Below are 17220 nucleotides of genomic sequence, written 5' to 3'. Positions count from 1 at the left end.
CATACCTTTGGCTATGAAAAGACGAGATTTAAGGAGAATTTAATCGTTTAGGGCCTCAAACGGGCATTTTATTATTATTTGGGTGTTTTGCAATTTTCGAAAAGTTTTTTTTTGTGCGATTTAGGTTTTTTTTAAAAAAACTCTATTTAAGCTTTGTAAGCCCTAGGGCTTAGGGGAGTTGTCTTTTGGATTATCAATAAAAATTGAAGTTTCGTGCTCTTTGTCCAATTCTTGGATTCGATCTGAGTTGGATGCCAATTTCCTAGGTATTCGAAGAATCAATAGGGATTGAAGGTCGTAGTTCTGGTATTATGGGAAATCAACGGGTTTGTGATAGGTTACTCGTGTGTACACTGCGTTAGTTGATATCAGAGCCGCGTTCGCTCTTGGATCAGCGATGTCGCCTCGAAGGACTAATCAATGTCATGTTGCAGAGGAGGACAAATTGGATTGGAAGATGGTGCAAATCATTGATATCCGGCTGGTGGTGGCGCTGGAGCGTAGGTTAGACGTGTTAGTGGATCGCTTAACTGAGAGGATGAGGGCGTTGATGGAGACCCGACAAGAAACAAAATAATGGACGGAAGTAACGGAAATGTTACGGTGGACCACTATCACCATTATTCGAAAATCGTGGGAAGGATGGCTTCCATAATTACCGTCTTGCAAGGGCTTCCGCCAGCTGAGCACCCAAAGGGCCACCCTTTTGTCATCGGAAGGAACGACATGATCGTGTGCACAAAGGATTTTGTTATGGAGGCACTGAAGGAGGGGAAAACGAGGGGATACAAGAACGAGTTATGATTGGTGCGTTTGGTTTCAGAGTTAAAGTAACTTTAATTTTAATTGTGGAAAATGACAAATGATTGTATAGTGTGTTGAGTTAAAGTTAAAGTTAAAATTTTTGACTTGTGAAATGTGTATTTTTGTTGTGTAATGTGTTGAGTTAAAGTTAAAGTTAAAATTTTTGTAATTTTAACTGCGAAACCAAACGGAGCGGATGAGTTGGAGACAGTCCACATAGGCCCTTACCTTGACTGTATCTCTCAACATGTTTGCACCGTCATGGCTTCCCACTCTAGCTATAATGGGTAGAAGATGCATTCTCATAAGTTTCTTTTGACTGACGTTCTGAAGAACAAACTCGGGTTTAAAGGATTTATAAATTCTGATTGGAGAGGCATTGATAAAATTGAAGAAGGGGCAGACTATCGCATATGCGCCGATCTTGGAATTAATGCGGGGATTGACATGGTTTTGGGCCCACTTGACCTCATAAAATTTCAAGAGGACTCGATGTCACTAGTGGAGGCAGGGGAATTGCCAATCTCGAGGATTGATGATACAATGGAGAGGTTACTTAGGGTGAAGTTCGCTGCTGGAATTTTCGAACAGCCTTTATCTGACAGGTCATTACTAGATCTTATAGGCTGCAAGCCACATAGAGAGATAGTGAGGGAGGCAGTGAGGAAGTCCTTAGTCCCGTTGAAGAATGGGAAGGCATTGGACATGATCGATTTAGATAAAAAGAAGTACGAGATTCACTTCTCGCGGAGGCCAAAGGGGCTTAAAGCTAAGGGCATCAAGGCAGACACTTGCGTTCCATTTAGGGGACTGGCTCTTGTCGTAAAGTCAGCTTCTTGCAGTGAGGATTCCGGGTTTGTTGGATTTCTTTTTTCTATATTGAGTTACATGAGGAAGGTTAGCTTAGAGATGTCTGAGCTTTCTTGGTCTTGTCGGAGGACCCGATCCGAGAGGTTTATTCGTCACATGGAGTTCGTTTCTTGTGGGACCCTGGGTTCTTGTTGGAGGACCCGATCCGAGGGATTTATTTGTCACATGGAGTTCGTTTCTTGTGGGACCCTGGGTTCTTGTTGGAGGACCTGATCCGATCACATGGAGTTCGTTTCTTGTGGGACCTTGCATCCACATTTGGCTCTGGGATTTGCAAGTTGTTTGGGATCAGAGATGATATACTAATGTTTTTGGCTAATTTTTCCACCATTCCAAATTGTTTCAGGTCCATCCATTTTGGTATCTTCCTGAAGCATCATCCTGTGCCATCGCCTTGTGTAAATAATTTAACTGATGAGCAAATAAACAACGATGATGACGTTGAACTATCAGGTGACCGAACTTCTTTACCTTCCAATACCAAGTCAGTCATTGACACCTTAGGTGGCAGGTTAGTGCTACACTTGCCTCTTAGGACTTTGAAATCAGATGGACGTTCTGCCTCATCAAGGCATTGCATGAACACCCATGGCATAGAAGCACCTGTTCTTTTAGAACCTTCAGCATTGAGGGAGTGGTTTCTTGTGGTCAAAAGAGAGGGGCTAACGAGGTACACTTACAAGGCGAATGAAAGTAATGAAGCCTGCTGTATTGAACCGGTTCAACCATGCTACTGTTTGGACATGGGATAATGGTTGGAGATTGGTGTTCTTGAATTGGGATGACTGGTTCAAATTCAGGGATCTCTATAAGGAGTGTTTCGACCAAAATAAGCAGGTTGTTTCTCCCACTTCCTCTGCTGCAGCAACAGTTAAAATCATCCATGTCCCTGGAGTTCGAGAAGTTCCAGATTATGAGGATACCCATCTCAGTACCTTCTCTAGACCCATTTCTAGAGCTTTGGCGAAGAGAACTGCAAATTATGACATGGACTGCGAAGATGAGGGTTGGCTTCAGAGATTCAACAGTAAACAACGATCCTTTCAGCATCGGGAAGATTTGGAGGAGGAGACTTTTGAGCTCATGATTGATGCATTTGAGAAGACATTCAAGTGGCAAGTGGGAAAGCAGCAAAAACATATTAGTCTCTCAATTCGTGAAAATCAAGGTGATACTTCAGAGGATGACGATTCGATGACGAATTCTCTCCATCCAGGGGATAATGATGCGGCAGAAGACGTGCCAAATCAGTAACCGGCCCTTAACAACCCTGTCTCAAGGGAAACGGCCTCTAGAACAAAACTCATAGCCCTTGGCTATGAAAAGACGAGATTTAAGGCGAATTTCATCGTTTAGGGCCTCAAACGGGCATTTTATTATTATTTGGATGTTTTGCAATTTCAGGAAAGTTTATTTCTTTTTGTACGATTTAGGTTTTTTTTAAAATCCTATTTAAGCTTTGTAAGCCCTAGGGTTTAAGGGAGTTGTCTTTTGGATTATCAATAAAAATTAGAGCTTTCGTGTTCTTTGCCCAATTCTTGGATTCGATCCGAGTTGGATGCCAATTTCCTAAGTATTCGAAGAATCAATAGGGATTAAATGTCGTAGTTCTGGTATTCTGCGGAATCAACGGGTCTATGATAGGTTATTTGCGTGTACGCTGCGTCAATGTATAAGTACTATGAAGTATGCTTTTATTCATCAGTTGCTCAAAAGTGCTCCACATCAGCTGTGGTTCTATACTGATAACGTTGTTTGAGAGACTTTTTGGACGAGCACTAGTACAGCCCAAATGTTAGCATTGGTTTCGAAATCGGATTGTACTGCACAGTTCGATCAGAGGACAGGAAACCATTTTTAGAACTGAAATCTACTGGAGTTGAAGTGTCATATTCCATTTGGATGATCATCTCGGCCCCTAGAGCTCTGTAATGCCTTGGCTCCATGAACTGGTATCTTAGCTCTTCCTCGTAGAGTTGAGACGACATTGTCTCGTACACTATCAGGAGCATAAGGAGGAAAGACTGACGGTGCAACGTTAAAATGAACTAATTGGACCTTCATCGAGCTAATGGTTGGTCGGTACGATAACAGGCTCAACACAAAAGCTCGAGGCTCGAGCCCAATGGTTAAGTGCCCAATCAGGCTGGCTGGGGCCTAAAGTTTTAAGAGACCATAAAAGTAATGGAATGTAACATCACGAGAGTTATACTGATAAAAATTGAATCTGATATTTTTTAATTCTGAATTTAGGGAAAAAATTGTACCCATAAGAATTGATTATAAAAACTTTTGAATTTCAAGTTAAAACTTGCAATAAATTCCGAAGACCCTTTTAATTTATAAAATGGCTAGCGATACTCATTTCTTTTAAAATTAACCACACAACACCCATCTTTTAACTGATTTTTACTTTTTTTATTAAATTAGGTCAAATTTGGTTCGGATAAAAAAATTAGGTAGCGGGTCGATTCGTGCAGTTTTGTGATGGAGGATTCACGTGGCAAAATGAATATTATGAGAGGTGGGGTGTGACTAATTTTTAAAAGGAAAGATGTCGTTGATTATTTTACAAATGGTAAGAGGCGTGTTGAAATTTGCCTTATAATTAATTCAGTTATTGCGCTCCACTTCTGGCCCCGACCCGACATGCTCGCTCCCGCGTCCATCCACGTGTCAGTGAACTATTGGTAGGAGAGCGACATCAACTATAAAATGAGCCGAAAACCCACCCAAATTTGCAATTTCCGTCCCGCCATAGTAATCCTCAGGTTCGAATTCAAACATAAATCTCGGAAAATGCCATCCTCCGCCGGAGCTGAGAACGCCGCCGTCGCCGCCGTCGCCGCCTCCCAGCCCCACCGCTTCACTCCGTTCAGAGATGAGGATGACGACGATTTCCAGAACCCCTGCACTGTCAGCTCGCAGAGCCAGCTCGCCAAGTCCTCCCACCGCGTCAGCTCACGGAAGCCACTGAGACCCTCCAACAGCTCGGCCATTGCGCGGCCTCCCAGGAAGAGGCCAAGGCAATCTCCAGCTGCCCCAGGGAAGGAGAACGCCAGCTCCGGTAAGTCCGCCAATCGGAAGGCTGCTAATCTGTCTGCTCTGAGCAAGGACCGCGAATCGAACTCGGTTGGTTCAGCTTATGATTTGGGTTTAAATTCGATTGATGCGAACAATGTTGAAACTTGCTTGGAAAGGGATTCGAGCAAAGAATACAATTTGAATGTAATCGATTCTGGCGAGAATTTGAGTTTGGATTTGATTGATTCGGGCATCAATCGTGCTAGTTTGACGCATATTAATGAGAGGAAGGTTCTTGATCGAGAAACAGACGGGGTGAATTTATGCAGTTTGATTGAGTCCAGGTTGATTGCAGGGACATTAGACGCTGGCAGTGAGACATGCCCGGTATTCAGTGAAAAAGCTAGGATTTTGTCCGATTTAAGCCCAGGGCATGATTTAAATGACCATGATTCGCTCGAGGGCTGCAGCTTGGATTTGATAAAGTCGAGCATTGAGTGCACAGATTTGATCAGAGATGGGGATGTAGAAGACAACTGTGGCAAAATTAGTGGGAGGCAAGTTTTAGCGGTGGAAGGCAATGGGAATTATTTAGTCAATTCGATCGAGTCTAGGCTAATGGCTGGTCAGAGGTTAGCCTGTAACGATAAGGAGTTTGATGGGGTTGAGGAATCATGCGAGGAATTTGAGGGTGGTGCAGAGTTTGATGTGTTACTTAAGCTTTGTTCCGAGGTAGACCAAAAAGATGTTGATTTGGTTTACTGCCCTTTATGCGGAGTTGACATTTCGGACTTGAGCGAAGAGTCGAGGCAGCTTCACACCAATGAGTGTCTTGACAAGGATGACGACCAATCCGAGGAAGTAAGTCGGCAAATGCTGCTCTTCTTTTTCATCATTAGAAGTTTTATGGTTCCCTGCAATGGATGAAACTTCTTGGTCATACATGAAAATTGCTTATTGCTTTTTAAAATTCAAATGTACATCATGGTTCAACGTTGTGACCTTCCTTTCATAAGTTCTAATCTGTACTTTTGGACAGTTCTGTCATTAATTTGGGTTTTCGTAATAGACTAGAGGAATGCTTCTGTGCAGGTTCTTGTCCCCGACCATGAGAATGGAACTTCAGATTCTGTGCAGATGGTAAATGATGGATCTGTCCCGTTATATCCTGCGCAGGTTGTCGATGTCAATCCTGTTCTGGGATGGTTACACAGTCTTGGCTTAGAGAGATATGAAGAAGCTTTCGTGAGGGAAGAGATCGACTGGGACAGCTTACAGTGGTTGACAGAAGAGGTATGATCTTTTATCATTGCATAGTAGACTTACAAGGTACATCTAGATTCTTCCTGATGAGTCATTGCTTCTAATTTTTTGCAAGTTATCATGCATGGATTGATTGATGACTGGATACCAAAGTTACGTGGGATCTTGTAGAAACAGCATCTTATGGTCATGGAAAGTGAGATTGTTGAAATTTTAATGAGCATTCTTAAGCCTGTGGGTATAGTGCCAATACTGAAAGTTTAATGGACTTGTTTTGACGCCTTGGATTATGTGAAGATCTCTTGATAATGCCTGTCCTTTTTCTTACTTATTGAATTTCACCTGATTAACAGTCAACACTTCTCTCGGTAGGATCTTTGCAACATAGGTATCAACGCTCTCGGTCCGAGGAAGAAGATCATGCATGCTATTAACCAACTCAGAAAACGCGACACTAGAGAAGCCGATGAGAATATTGTCGAACCTGGAAATAAGAAGATTCATGGTGTAGGTACAGGAAAAAACAGCGGCTCTGAAGTAGTTGTTGCTGATAACACTAAAACCAAGTTGATTACAGATTATTTTATGGGTTCTCTCTCTGACAAGACAACTAGAAAAAGTTCTGTTGCACAAGGAAAAGCAAAAGAAAAGATAGGTTCCAGTCGTAAATGTGCTAAGCAGAGAAATGGTGCTCCTAAGGGTAAACGAAGTGAAATTCCAGCATGGTGTTTCATACCAGGAACACCATTTCGAGTGGTATGTTTGTCTGCCTGGCTATATCTGTCATTCTTTTGTGTAAATTTGTAATATGGCTATGGTCTTTGTCTCAAATTAATGAAATATTACAGGATGCTTTTCGGTACCTTAGAAGAGATTGCTCCCACTGGTTTCTCTCTCACTTTCATATGGACCGTAAGTTTATAATTCCTTTTCACCCTTAAATCTTGTACTCTTGTCACATTTATCAAATCCCTCTCCCTCAGTCTCTATTTTAATATAATCTGGTTATCTATAACATGATATGATGTTAACGCAGATTATCAAGGTCTAACTAGGTCCTTCTGTCATGGAAAAATCTATTGCTCTGAGATCACTGCAAAACTTGTGAATATGAAGATTGGTATCCCTTGGGACAGACTGCAAGTCTTACCTCTTAACGAAAAGATCAGCATTGCTGGCATAGACGTGACTTGCTTTGATGCAAACCATTGTCCAGGTTCCATAGTAATACTCTTTGAACCACCTAACGGCGAGGTACTAACCAAATTGAGATTATTAGGTTTACGTAAACAAAGTTGTTGCTAAAAAATCAACACTCTTTACACCAAATACATTTATGCATACAGGCAGTGTTGCATACTGGAGATTTTCGATTCTCTGAAGAAATGGTTGCAAATCCTCTTCTGCAAGCATCTCGTATCCATACACTGATCCTCGATACCACATATTGTCAAGCTCAGGTGAGGTTCAGGAGAACTAGCTCTAAAACCAAAACTACAAATTTATAGTTTCATATCAATCTTCGTAGTTTTCACGCATTACTAAAATTAGTTGGTGATTTAAGTTAGTAAGAGCACTGGAATTTTGTACATTTTATTATACTATGTGAAAATCAAGCACTAATTTACTATTTCACTCATAATCTGCACCTAATCCCAGTACGACTTTCCGAAGCAAGAGGCAGTTGTACAGTTTGTACTTGAGGCCATCCAAGCTGAAGCATTCAACCCGAAAACTCTTTTTCTCATCGGGAGCTACACAATTGGTTCAATCCACAACTCTTCCCGTTGCATTTTCTTTTTGTCTGTTTTTATATGGTGAATTTCCATTGTCCCTTTTGTTTTCATTTCCTTCTCCACCTTATGCTTAATCAGGGAAAGAGAGACTATTTATGGAGGTTGCACGTGTATTACGCAAGAAAGTTTATGTTGGAGCCGCAAAGCTGAGAATCTTACAGTGCTTCGGGTATGCTAAGGAAGATTTGCAGTGGCTCACAGTGAATGAACAGGAAAGCCATATCCATGTCGTGCCCATGTGGATGCTCGCAAGCTTCAAGAGACTAAAGCAAATTGCAAACCAATATCTGGTGAGGGACTCAAGGGTGTACAAGTATTTAAGAGTTGGTGGGAAAGTATTTAATACCTCCCATTGAAACGATTGATGGTTTATTAACGTGATTGAAGATTGTTTGTTGAGTAGGGACGATTCAGCCTCATCGTCGCCTTCTCACCAACAGGATGGTCTTTCGGCAAAGGAAAGAAGAAGGGCACGGGTAGAAGGTTTCAACAAGGTACCATCATAAGGTAATATGCTTCTATCTCGATGTTCTTCTTATGGTTTATGTCAAAGCATATCATATAGTTAAAATCGGGAAAAATTTCCGATGGTTACTTTCTCTTCTCGACATGGACTGTGTCAACTTCTGTTTCTCAGGTATGAGGTGCCATATAGCGAACACTGCAGCTTCTCCGAACTGAGAGAGTTCGTGAAGTTCATATCACCGGTGAACATAATCCCTAGCGTCAATAACGATGGACCCGATTCGGCTGATGCCATGATTTCCCTCCTCTTGTCGTGATCGCGGACTCCAATGAATCCCCTTCTTTATCTCCATCCACCTGATGCTGGCCGCAAGAAAAGCAGTTCGACCTCAAGGTTTTGAACTCTTTCCTGATCGTCGGAGATCCCAAATTTATTTGTTGTGTGTCAAATGAGGGGCTACTGTAGAGATCATGTGTTTATGTGGCAAGGAAGATGTAGCTAAGATGTCTGAATATTGAGAAAAGTTGTAATTTAACTGGTCGGAATCCGGATCATATTACAAAGATCCGATCCATCTGACTCTCGATAGAATCTGTCTCAGGGATTTCCACATAATCTCCGAACCTTTGGTGGCGTTTTGGTGTGTTCGGATTTTCTGATCCAGGCTGGACTTTATAAGTTTGGACGGTGAAACCATAACGTGTGCAAGCAATGCATTTACATGCCATTTCGATCATCGACCCGTGAAAAACTAAAAAAATGGTGGAGAATTGTATCGGGTTTGCGAGTCCAAATTGAAAACGCGGACTCGCGCGCAAATTCCAATTTCCCCTCTTGCGTGGACAAAACCTTTGAAGTGGGGCCCGCCCTACAAGCATTTCTGAGACAGAGAGATAGAGAAAGCAGAAGCCGTTGACCGTTTACAATAGTATAAGAAGGTCAGCCGATCAATGCACGAGCATTTGCATAGTCAAATGCACTCTCTGATTAATAACACCTTTTCCTCTTTGACTTCAATTCTCCCCAAAAAAAAAAAAAAAAACATTCCATGACTTCGAAGTGTTCCCATTGGTCCTAAAATGTACCTTTGCTAGCTGACGCTCCAAGTTGAGTCATCGATTAACATTTCAAAATATGAGATCAGAAATAACTAATTATTATCTACCTAAAAAAAAAACTAATTATCGATAATATTGACATCTTGTCGGCGATCTCGATGTTGTAGCAATAACCGAGAGCTCGAAGCATACTCCAAACTTGAAGGTCGACTCTCACTGCATGCATGTTATACTCTTGATTCGGTCTTAAACTTCGCATAGGAATTAAATATACATCCAATTTTTCACGTCGTAGAGAATAATTCACTCGATGTTAGGGTGATTTCTCGTGGAGGCGTGCATGCATGGGGTTTGGTCAATAGTTGCGCTGAGAAAATTTTCTTAGTCAAAGAAAAGCCTCTCAAATGGCCAATCAATGGCTTCTTAAACATTCCCTTTTAGATGTTAACGCGTTACTGATTGGAGACTAGGGAGAAGTGACTGCTTTAATCAAATTGCAAATGGCACCTTTTTTATAATTTTTAATATATATATTTATATAGGGTAAATTGCATTGGAAGTTCAAAAAGTTTTACAAATATTTCAATGTGGTACAAAAAGTTTTTTTTGCTACTTGATGGTACAAAATGTTTCGAAGTTGTTTCAGTATAGTACAAACCGTCATTTTGCTATTGACGCAATCAAGTTGTCCTTTATAAGATTTGTAAATTTTGCACCATCATGTAACGTCCCACAAAAACTGGTTTTGCACCATCAGTATTAATTTGACGGCGTCAATGGCGAGATGACGGTTTGTACTATACTAAAACAACCTTAAAACATTTTGTACTATCAAGTAGCAAAAAAAATATTTTGTACCATATTGAAACATTTGTAAAAATTTTTGGACCACCAGTGCAATTTATCCATTTATATATAAATACATATTCTCCTATCTTATCTATTTCTTTGAGGTCATATCAAAGTTCAGAGAGAAAAATGATAATTTATTTAAATTCTTGATTTTGATATCAAATTAATTAAACAAAAAAAAACTCTAGAGGTCCCCGTTCTCCATATTGTATTTTCTTTAGTTAAAATCATACAAATGAATCAACTGCATATTTGTTTTTTGTATAATCAACTGTATCGACCATATGGATCTCGAGTATATGTCAAATTACCTAGTGTTGTTATATCAAAGCGTGTATGTTGTGTCAATTTATGCATTCATAATAAAATTCAAAAATTTAACCAATCAAATTCATTCAAATAAAGTTGAAACTAATCTTAAATTTGGCTCATTTTTAAAAAGTAATCAGGATCATAATAAACAAAGCATGTATGATTATGTCAAGATTCTATTTCCGAATCTAGGGCATCTTAGAAAGAAAAGAAAGTAGCAGATATAGATATAAATTCACGAGATAGGTAAAGATGGAGTTAAAAATAAAAATAGCAAAACTAGAACCTGTTTTGAATCATAATAAAAATTAATTTAGGTAAATAAGTAACATTTTTCTTTTTTGGCGCAAAAAACGGTGACTGATCCCAATCCACGGGTACGTCCAAAGTGCAGTGCATGGGTCCCACTTGTCTTCTGAGGTGGGCTCCACTTAAGGACTATTTGGTTTTGACTGTTGCACAGCCTTCTTTTTTGTCATCTCCAGATAGATCAGGCTAACTGTACACGCGCTTCCTCATGCGCGTGGTTTCTGAAAAAGTTAAAAGGTTGTAAATGAGACCAGATTATTCGTGAATAGTTCGGGTTTCACTGGACAGAAGCTCGAGCTCTGCTTAGTCTTATTAAGCTCTAGCATTCTAGCTAAACGAGCTTTTATTATTATTATTATTATTATTATTTAAAATTATATTTTGTATAATATTGTTGTTTTATAATTTAATTTATATAGCTTTTTTTTAGTCTAAAAGGATCAAACTCAAACCTAAGCCCGAGTCAAGTCCGACTTTTTTATTGAACTTGGCCCATTGGTCGAGTCTCACACAAGCCGAGCTCGAACCTTTGATTTGTTTGACGAGCCAAGGTCAAACTTGGGCTTTCAAGTTACATCAAGTTCAAACTCAAGTTTGAGCCTAGGTAAAGTCTTATGAACCCAAGCTTGAACCCTATATGTACGTGCTCGGCTCAACTCGTTTACACACCTAGAAAAAGTCAAAAAAAAAATTATTTGGATTGTAATAAAGATCCTGAAAATTTCTATCGTTTATTCACCTAGAAAAATTCTATAATTCAATCTTTTTTTTATCATTTTTGAATGTTGGATTGCAATTATTGGTAAATTAATAGATAATTTATCTATCATTCAATAGTGAAAATTTTGATTATACCATACAACTAATTTTGCACCATAAATCACTAAATCCAAACGAAGGTTAAATGATTATTCCATCCCTTCCCTTTTTTTCCGTAATTGCGAGAAGCAAATTTATTATTCCATCCCCTCCCTTTTCCTTCATTTCTCTAAATCCATATGAAGGTTAAATCAAGAAGTATGATCACTCAAATAAGATTTTCAGTGGTTGATATTGATTTAGTTAAGTCAAAACTTACTTCAAAATGTTCTAGAAACTTCGAATGGTCTTTAGTTAGGGAAGTTATATGGTGCAATCACCTTAAAATGATTGTACCTTTCAATCGAAGTAAATTATTTCAACTGGTAGTAAACTACTTAAATTTATAGTAAATTATTAATAAAGTAAAGTACATAATTTTTAAAAATAAATTACATAAATTTTTAAAGTAAACAACATAAATTTTGAAATAATTTCGATATATTTCAAAGATATTTACCTAACTATATTAAATAATGTATTTTTATCTAAATTTTTTATAATATTTATTTGACTCAATGGTACAATCACTTTTGTTGCTTGTACTATAGAATCTTCCCTTTAGTTAATGTTATTAACAATGACTAGACGAAAGGCCCGTTCTATGCACGTGCTAGATTTGACCGGCATATTGACAAATCGGTGATTACTAGTGGATCGAACATATAGTTAACATTAAAGTCCTTCCATTACTAAGATTAGTCCACAAGGATTAGTTTTAATTTTTCATTTGCAACCACATATTTTGATAATATTTTATTTCTTATCAATCATATTTTGTTCACACTGCTTTATTTTTTCATGAAATCGATGTCATTTACAAAAAAGTGAGTTCTTCGTGGTTCATAAAGTAGAGTGATTATGGTTTTGTTCTCAGAGACCATGTGTCACAAAAGTGAATCTTTTTTTATAATAATGAATATATATATCTTTTCGACTTCTATAGCCGAAAAACCTTTGGAGTTCGTAAGTGATGTTGTGCAACATTAACATGTCACTTTTTTTAGGTAGATTAATGGGGCCAAGGCCCAGAGAAAATCAAACAGTTGAAAGGCGGGGTATAACAAATCCCGAAATATCTCCTAACAACAAGTGACCTAAGCCATTAGAAACATAATATAAAGAGTGAATGCCCACGGGAAGAGAAAATAATAACGTCACTTATCACTAAGGTGGGTTAGTCGAAGTGTTTAATCGTTTATTTATCTTAAATAAAATTTTAAATTTGAATATTATGAACGGAGAAAATTCAAATTGTGAGAGTTTTATCATTTGGGTTGAATTTGACTTGTATCATTGTATATTGATTTGTATCACTATAGTTTTTTTTTTTCAGAGTAATATCACTATAGTCCTTTAGTTCAATACATTCATTACAGTCACTTTTTTTTACCATCATCACCATCATCATCATCATCAAATTCAGTACTTCTATTTATGTAAGTGGATCGACAGGTGGATTCACGCGCCAGTGGAGAGCGTGGGAAAGTACCTTATGAAGAAGCATCCAGCGGCCTGCGGCTCGCCAAACCTATACATCAGATGTCAGGACCCCCACCAAAATATGCTGCATATCTCCCACGTGCTCATTAATTTTATATCATTGGCCCTACCGCGTCGCCACGTCATCTCCCCTCCCCGACCGCCACGTGTCCCTTCCCCTCCGTCCACTGATAGTCTGCAGGGGCCAACACGCTTAGGACATAGAAACGAATTCCGTACGATCAACTATTTATACAACTCCCCGCCAAAAAACTTCTATCATCCGCACAAAGAAAAGACGGAATATCGGTAGCCTGGTCCTTCATCTGGACCACAATTTCCAGCAATATGAAGCCGAATGTGACTGGTGGATCATGCTCGGGAGCGGCGGGAGCACCGTTGGATCCTGAAGATCATTCATCCTCTTTGCCTTCTCCTTCTTCTTCCACCTCCTCTCCCTCGTCCTCCAAGTATAAGGGCGTGAGGAAGCGGAAGTGGGGCAAGTGGGTGTCTGAGATAAGGCTCCCCAACAGCCGGGAGAGGATATGGCTCGGGTCCTACGATTCGGCCGAGAAGGCGGCGAGGGCCTTTGACGCTGCACTCTTCTGTTTGCGCGGCCAAAATGCAAAGTTCAACTTCCCGAGCAGCCCACCCGATATTGTTGGGGCCCACAATCTCTCGCCGCAGGAGATCCAGGCTGTGGCAGCTCGGTTTGCAAACGAACATCATCCGGGTCCTGAAGGAGAGAGCAGCATCGATGAGCCGCCACGTTCTAGTGGGGTTGCTGCCCAGGGCAGTGGAGGGAATAGCATAGACTGGTCTTTCTTGGGCGCGCTCCATGAGAATGAGGGCAGGGTTTCGGATTTCGGGTTTTTATATAGTGAGATGGAATACATGATTGGGAGTCATCAGTTGCATTCTCCCCTAGCTATGGACAGTGATGTTAGGGATGGACATGATGAGGATGATCATGATCATGATGATAACGATGATGGTAGCGGTAGTGGTGGCAATTATACATACCAATCATCCTTCCTTTGGAACTTCTAAAGGTTAATGATATCTCGGACAAAATTAATCCCGGCATCTCAGATGACAGGAAAAGATGTCGCACCAAAATTTACATTATTTCGAGTTAAACCGTAACGCACTACATGCGGCGCTTAAATATATTTTTTAACGCGGTCCTTAATAATACGATATCGTATATATATGCAGGTACAATGTATACACAGGAAAATATCATGGTTCGGAGAAGTACACAGAGAAGCTCGAGCTTGATAATGAACTCAATGCTTCCGAAGGCACATCAAATATTTTTCCGGGAGCGGAGATTTTGTCATTGTGAAGACGAGATTGGGGTTTTTTTTTCCGTTACCATGACTAGTTCGGCTAATTTAGCTGCTTGGGGTTGCAAATTTTCGAGTTTTCTTTCTTAGGCTTGAGTAACCTTTAGTTTTCTGAGTGTGATAATAAGGTGGCTTAGGTTTTCCAGTCATTGTCTATCTCTTTCAACATCTTAACGACAGGGTTTAAGGAGTTGTAAGTACTTATAGACACATATGTGTTAGCGAGCCAGCCCAAGTGGACTTCTTTCTCTCTCATTTTCCCGATTAGTATTAATATTCTATCAATAAAATATCTTCAGCTATTAATAAATATTAATGCATAATATAATAATCTATATCTTTATTGATATCTATTTATCTATACTATTATAAATCACGAGAAACCCTGTCGCCTCACTCTCTCTTCCCTAGATTTTTTTGGGTGAGTTCTCTCTTCCTTATATTTCATCCCCCATTTTTTCTTCTTCACGTTAGATACTTTTTTTTTTGCTTTTATTTATTTGCATTTTTTTATTCTACTAAGGTGAGTTGTCCAAACTCTTAATTTTTTAGTATTTGTTGTGTATTATTTTTGCACGTAATGCTAATAGTCGCCTCTTAATTTATTATATATACTAGCTTTCTATCTCGTGCATTGCATGAGTTCATTTCATATATTCCTATACCATTTCTTATTGAAATTATTTACATTTTGAAACACAAATTTTTTGATAAAAAATAGTAAAAACTTCCGATTGTTAATTATAATTTCAAATATATATCTTAACATTTTATTCGTTAATAATGAGAATGAGTTAATTATTTGCCACATAGCAAATTAATTATTATAATAATATTTCGAAACTATTTATTTTAATTGATATGCAGAATCGTATCCTTATTAATTATCCATATAGATTGACTTATATTAAGTTTAATAAATAGAATAAAACTTCAATTTGCTCTTTTTAAAAAATATTTATGAGATTCTTATTTTTAAAATTTAAAATTTTATTTTATTTACGAGTTTAAGCTCATAGCACTATATCATAATATTTTTTATTTATGAGATCATAAATTTTTTTGAAAATTATCTTTTTATTTACTAGCTTAAAATATTTATACGTCATTTTTATGATAATTATTTTGAATTTTGAAAAGCATATTGGCTTTTTAACACAATAAGTATTTTTAATAATCAATTTCAACACAATAAAATAACATGGTCATTACAAACGTGATCACTTTGAATTTTGGAAAGCATATTTTTAATAATTAATTTTGGAAATCATATTGGCTTTTTAGCACAGTGAAATTTTTTTAATATCTATCGTTATGTTATTCACGGTTTCATTTTTTCATATATTTATTTCATTTATAAAATAATTATATATATTTTTAAAAATAATTTGCTTCTTAAGAATAAGAAAATATCATAAAATAGTTTAAGTTTCACACAATAATCATTAATAATAACCGCCTAGGAAATTGGACTAATATTAACTTGTTTTTAAGTTTTTTAAAATTTCTCTTACAAATTTGATATATACATTTTTATACTCAATTTAATATATTTTAATTTTTTCACATGCCAATGGTTTATGGTTTAGTCCTATATATGATCAATTAATTGTTTTTCGATATAAGCAATTTTACTCTATATATGGATGAATAGACCTACATGTATATGTTTTTGCCAATTACCGATAGTAGTGGCCAAAAGGTGTTCTCGAGCCGATGATTTCTTTATCAATAACCTAAACCAATATAGCCGATCTCAAGTTAATCTCACTTCAGGCTGCCGGTCTTATAGATATGAGAGGACGGACTTACATGATACGCATGTGCTACCACAACACATGCAATTGCTTTGTGTAATTTTCTTTGAGCATAACGTGTTATTGTTATTTTCATTTTCCAATAGTTGATGATATGTTGAGGGGTTAAGTGGTTTCAGTCGATCTTTTAAGTTTTTTGACCCAAAAAAAAAAAAAAAAGATCTTTCAAGTTTTAACTGTGACCGTCCAAAGACTCCAAACGGTCAAATCCACGGTTAATGTCAAACGTCAAACGTCAAACGTCAAACATCGAATAGTCATATCTTAAACCGCGGAACCAAACAATAACGGAAGCAGCAGCCCCCTTCATACATATCTTTCGTTCTTCCAATAACATAATTCAAATTCCACTTAAATAAAGTAAATGATTTCTTGTCCACCGAAAAAATAAACAAATGATGTCTAACGTCGTTAAATTTAAGTTTCATTACTCGTGTGGCTGGCAAATGTATTCGCTATAATTTTAATGATATTTTCTCCTGCTGCAAATCACTTAAGATACATAATTAGGTATTTCTCCGACATCTTAGGCATAATTTGAGTGCTTAATTGTGGATTAAGTGTATCTAATCTAAATAATTAATACAATTTTCTCATTCCATGTCAAGATAACATAGGGTAAAAAATCAATAAAATACAGCAATCATACGAAAGAAAGCTCCATCAACTTTTTAGTGCTTCATAAGCTGTCTTCTCATTTGCCGAACTTTCTCAAGCAAGCTGGGATTCCCACTCTTTTGACTTATAAAATATATATATATATATATATATATATATATATATATATACGAGAAAGGTCTCTTGACGTAATATAATGAAATTATTTTCTGTTTTATTTAGAATGTGCCATCTTTTGTTCCTTATTTATTTACATACATGCAAAATTTTCCAGTCTACTAAAATTATAAAATAAGCGATTGAGGATAAATTGAGGTATTTAATCTTTTCCAGACAAATTGA

The 17220-nt window shown here is 37.8% G+C and overlaps 2 protein-coding genes across 4 annotated transcripts; both read left to right on the top strand.

The window, feature by feature from the left end:
• The first annotated feature begins 4425 nt into the window (after positions 1-4425).
• Positions 4426-8838, top strand: LOC116189649. Of its 3 annotated transcripts, none has more exons than XM_031519407.1 (10): positions 4426-5559; positions 5875-5991; positions 6334-6717; positions 6810-6873; positions 6998-7215; positions 7308-7421; positions 7621-7726; positions 7836-8047; positions 8161-8264; positions 8395-8838. In XM_031519407.1, the coding sequence occupies exons 1-10, from the start codon at positions 4474-4476 to the stop codon at positions 8537-8539; spliced, it is 2550 nt and encodes an 849-aa protein (XP_031375267.1). In that variant the 5' UTR covers positions 4426-4473; the 3' UTR covers positions 8540-8838. The 3 variants fall into 3 exon arrangements, with proteins under 3 accessions (XP_031375267.1, XP_031375266.1, XP_031375268.1); XM_031519406.1 differs by having other exon boundaries at positions 5791-5991; XM_031519408.1 differs by lacking the exon at positions 8395-8838 and having other exon boundaries at positions 5791-5991; positions 8145-8264.
• Positions 8839-13378: 4540 nt separating this feature from the next.
• LOC116187258 (ethylene-responsive transcription factor ERF017-like) lies at positions 13379-14753 on the top strand. The gene is made up of 2 exons (XM_031515916.1): positions 13379-14146; positions 14313-14753. Exon 1 carries the CDS (start codon positions 13443-13445, stop codon positions 14142-14144), a length of 702 nt encoding a protein of 233 aa, XP_031371776.1. The 5' UTR covers positions 13379-13442; the 3' UTR covers positions 14145-14146; positions 14313-14753.
• The last annotated feature ends 2467 nt before the right edge of the window (positions 14754-17220 follow it).

This window comes from Punica granatum, chromosome 8 (assembly GCF_007655135.1).
Source record: "Punica granatum isolate Tunisia-2019 chromosome 8, ASM765513v2, whole genome shotgun sequence".
Lineage (NCBI taxonomy): Eukaryota > Viridiplantae > Streptophyta > Magnoliopsida > Myrtales > Lythraceae > Punica > Punica granatum.
This window is presented reverse-complemented; position numbering and strand designations above follow the sequence as displayed.

What these genes read in the sequence shown, in the direction of transcription:
- LOC116189649 (XM_031519406.1), top strand. Translation starts at nt 4,474, where the DNA reads ATGCCATCCTCCGCCGGAGCTGAGAACGCCGCCGTCGCCGCCGTCGCC. An exon ending in CAGGAACACCATTTCGAGTG is followed by an intron (nt 6,718 to 6,809) that starts GTATGTTTGTCT and finishes GAAATATTACAG; the next exon opens with GATGCTTTTCGGTACCTTAG. An exon ending in AAATTGCAAACCAATATCTG is followed by an intron (nt 8,048 to 8,160) that starts GTGAGGGACTCA and finishes TTTGTTGAGTAG; the next exon opens with GGACGATTCAGCCTCATCGT.
- LOC116187258 (XM_031515916.1), top strand. Translation starts at nt 13,443, where the DNA reads ATGAAGCCGAATGTGACTGGTGGATCATGCTCGGGAGCGGCGGGAGCA.